This window comes from Triplophysa rosa, unplaced genomic scaffold (genome assembly GCF_024868665.1).
Source record: "Triplophysa rosa unplaced genomic scaffold, Trosa_1v2 scaffold17_ERROPOS6775743, whole genome shotgun sequence".
Lineage (NCBI taxonomy): Eukaryota > Metazoa > Chordata > Actinopteri > Cypriniformes > Nemacheilidae > Triplophysa > Triplophysa rosa.
In genome coordinates, this window is record NW_026634191.1 from 23,159 (window position 1) to 27,280 (window position 4,122).

General features: G+C 40.2%; 1 protein-coding gene across 1 annotated transcript; it reads left to right on the forward strand.

The window, feature by feature from the left end:
- The first annotated feature begins 1,458 nt into the window (after positions 1 to 1,458).
- LOC130549818 (E3 SUMO-protein ligase ZBED1-like) lies at positions 1,459 to 3,773 on the forward strand. Its single transcript, XM_057327156.1, has 2 exons — positions 1,459 to 2,330; positions 2,732 to 3,773. Exons 1-2 carry the CDS (start codon positions 1,459 to 1,461, stop codon positions 3,771 to 3,773), a joined length of 1,914 nt encoding a protein of 637 aa, XP_057183139.1.
- Positions 3,774 to 4,122: the final 349 nt, after the last annotated feature.

Genomic DNA, 4,122 nt, shown 5'->3' on the forward strand with positions numbered 1-4,122 from the left:
TGACTGTCCTTACCTTAAGGTTCAGAATAGCAAGCCTGAACTGAAGCCACAACATGCCTATTACTGGCAAGATCAAGGTCAGATGCTGATCTCAGGATTGGACTGGTGTGATTTTGTTGTTTATTCACGAAATGACATGATGATCCAGCGCATCTACAAAGACATCAATGTCTTTCAAAGCATCAGAGAGAAGGCTGACCATTTCTTTTTTTACTTTTACTTGCCCAGATGCCTAGAAATGTAAATATAAACTGCACACAAAGTTACAGTATATCAAAGTTATTTATATTTGCACGTTTACATTACAGTGTATCAAAGTTATTTATGTTTGCACGTTTACATTACAGTGTATCAAAGTTATTTATGTTTACACGTTTACATTAGTGTATCAAAGTTATTTATATTTACACGTTTACATTAGTGTATCACAGTTATTTATATTTACACGTTTACATTAGTTTATCACAGTTATTTATATTTACACGTTTACATTGTATCAGTGTTATTTTCATGCTTTCATTAAACAGTAACAAAGTTATTTATATGTAGAAATGTACAGTTTATACAAATATAACTTAATACAAAAACATTATTACAGTATTATGCTTCTTTCTTAGCCCATGCTTTAACCAGTGGGCCATTTTGATAATTTACAAGCAGGCATGCAACTGTGAAAAGCTGGTTAATACTTCCGTGATAGAAAGAGGGATGACTGTGTCAAACAACTTGTTCTGCTTCACTCTGCGGATGAGACGTTCCACATGGACCCTGAGACGAGCAATAGATTGAGTCTCCCTCACCTCATTAGCAGACATCTGTTCCCTCTTTGACAGAAAAGCAGGTCTGTAGACTTTGCAGGACACACAGTCATCCACAAGAAAACCTTTGTCCACCATAATGGCCATTCCAGGTTTTAACAGTGACACAAGACCCGACTGCTTAAAAAGCTCCTTGTCACTTATAGATCCTGCATACAGGGATGATACAAATGTAACTGCACCATGTGGTGCCATACCAATTAAACCCTTAAAGGTGCAGTGAGATTTGTATGAGGAGAACACTTCACTCTGAAGAAGGAGAGAGGATGGGGTTTGGCAACGCAGCTCTGTGCAGTCAATGATCACTTGCGCGTCTGGGTAATCCTTGAAGTCCTTGGGCAGATTAGCCTTGACTTCTTCCTCAGACATCCATATGCGCACAGACCCGAGTGTGGTGTAAAGAAAATTGGCCCAGGTTGTAAGTTTTCTGCTCACTGTGGATTAGGGCTGTGCCGATAATCGATATCATATCGAATCGCGATAAAATGTATGTCGACAACGATGATAAACCCTGGGCAATTTTACTCGATAACAGCCAATCAGAATAAAGCAGAAATAAACGCGACAACAGCCGGTCAGCATGCAGCTGTGAGCATGCGCATCAAGTATTATACTGCACGAGGAGAAGGTAACATTAAACATGAGTGAAAGCGGCGACGAAAGTGAAAGTAACATCAATCTGTCATCGAAAGATGACAAAATTGTCGACAAAAAAGGTAACACGAACTCCGTGATATGGAAGTGGTTTGGCTATTTGAAAAGTGACGAGACGCAGATTAAACCGATCTGCAAAATATGTCGTCGGTCGGTGCCAACCAAGACTGGCAACACAACCAACCTCTTTCATCACCTAAAAAAGTACCATCCCAGCGACCACACTGAAAGCATGAAATTGCGAGCAGATGCTGCTACTTCGACAACAATTAAGGCTGGGGAAGGGGCTGTACCGAAGCAGAAATCTGTCCTGTCGTCTTTTGCGGCCATTACCACTTATGAAAGTAGTTCCAAAAGGTGCAAGGATATAACAAGAGCAGTGTCTTACTTTATTGAGAAAGATATGCTGCCCCTAAGCACAGTGGAGCAAGACGGGTTCAGGAAATTAGTTAAAGTGCTTGACTGCAGGTACGAACTCCCAGGCAGAAAATACTTTTCCAAAACAGCACTGCCTCAGCTTTATGAAGAATGCCGTGGAAAGCTGGAAAATCAGCTAAGAAACGTCAGATATTTCTCCACTACCACCGACCTATGGTCCAGCCGCACATCTGAGCCATATATGAGCCTCACTATTCACTACATCGATGAGGAGTGGGCTCTTCAAAGTAGATGCTTGCAGATGGCATATTTTCCAGATGACCATACTGCCGAAATACTCTCCGCGGGTCTGGAGGATGCACTCGCGTCTTGGGGTCTTAGCGAGGACCGGCAGGTGTGCATCACAACGGACAACGCAGCCAACATTGTTAAGGCTGTTTCACTTAATCACTGGACCCGCCTGCAGTGTTTCGGTCACCGGTTGCATCTAGCCATTGGTAAGTTAATAAACATCTTAAAAATATTCTTATAAGCATGTTTTAAAACGCGGTTAATGCATCTATTCAATCCCACTGTAATAACTTAATAATCAAGTCAAAAATAAAGTTATAATAATAACTCAAAAATAAAGTGATAATTTCTCACAATGTATTTGGCATAATCTCATAATAATACATATGAAAAAACACTGTGTCTGCTTTTGAACAAAAAAACTTTTATTTAACAGAATTGTTAATAAGACAGCCATAGTGTGTATATGGTCTAAATGTAGTTTCTCAATATGTAATATTGTAATTTATTGTAAAAAGTATTTTATTATAATTATCTTTGCCTTGTAAGTTTGTAAACATGTGCCTATTTTCTGTTTTCTTCATTATCAGAGGGAAGTATGAGACACCAGAGAATCCAAAGAGCCATGGGGGTGTGCAAAAAAGTGGTCAGCGCTTTTTCCTTCTTGTGGAAAAAAAACGAGAACTAGCAGCCACTCAAGAGGAGCTCAAGCTTCCAAAGCACAAGTTGATCACAGAATCACCAACCAGGTGGGGGTCTCGCCATGCAATGATAGCACGGGTGCTAGAGCAGGAGAAGGCCATTTCAAAAGTTTTATCAGCTGATAAAAAAACAAGACACTTGGCTCCCTCATGGCAGGACATTGATGTCCTGGAGTCTGTTTGTAAGGCTCTAAATCCACTTGCTGACTTCACTAATGCCCTTTCTGGTGAAGAATATGTAAGTGTGTCATACCTGAAACCTGTACTGAAGCACTTCAATGAGGAGGTCTTGAAACATGTAGCTGATGACTCAGAGCTCACCAAGACCATCAAGTCTACTGTTATCAACTATCTGAATGAGAAATATGGCGATGCTCCCACTGATGACCTTCTGAACATAGCATCCTTAGTTGATCCACGTTTCAAGACACAATACATCAAAGATGACAAGGTTGAGGAGGCTGTAAAGTCCAGAGCCATGGCTCAGATGCTGGATGAATGTCAGAATCAGACCACTTCTCAAGCTACTCCTGCATTACCATCCACTTCAAAGGGAGGAGACGCTGCTACTGCCACACCAGACAAATTGCAGAAGAAGACACTTGGCAGCTTTTTTAAGAAGTCCTACTCGGAGTCCCTTGCTGCCACAACATCTGATCTTACAGAACAGCAGGCTGTTGAGGCTGAACTGAACAGCTACCTGCAAGCTCCTTATGCAGACAGCGAGACCAACCCCATAGCATGGTGGAAGATTAATTCAACAACATACCCCAGACTGAGTCTCCTGGCAAAAAGATACCTGTGTATTCCTGCCACCAGCTCACCCTCAGAGCGTGCTTTTAGCACAGGTGGCAATATTGTGTCGTGCAACAGGGCAGCTTTAAAGCCAGATGCGGTGGACAGACTTGTATTTCTGGCCAAAAACCTGTAATATTGTTACTGTTACAAATTATGTGCACTTGGTAGAAGTTGTATAGTGTAATGTTTACATTTTGCACATTTAATTTACCTTTTTTTTCTTTTTTATATATAGTTTACATGTGCCGTGGACTCGTTTGTCTGGGTTCAAGAGATTCATTCTGGGCAAAAACCTGTAATAGTGTTATTGTTACAAAGTTATGTGCACTTGCTAGAAGTTGTCTAGTTTTATGTTTACATTTTACACATTTAATCTACCTCTTTTTTATTTTTATAATTGTTATTACAGTGTTAAAATAGCTCTGTTTTTGTTAATAAATTCTATTTTAAAGTACAATTAATGAACCCACTGGTTTCTTTTG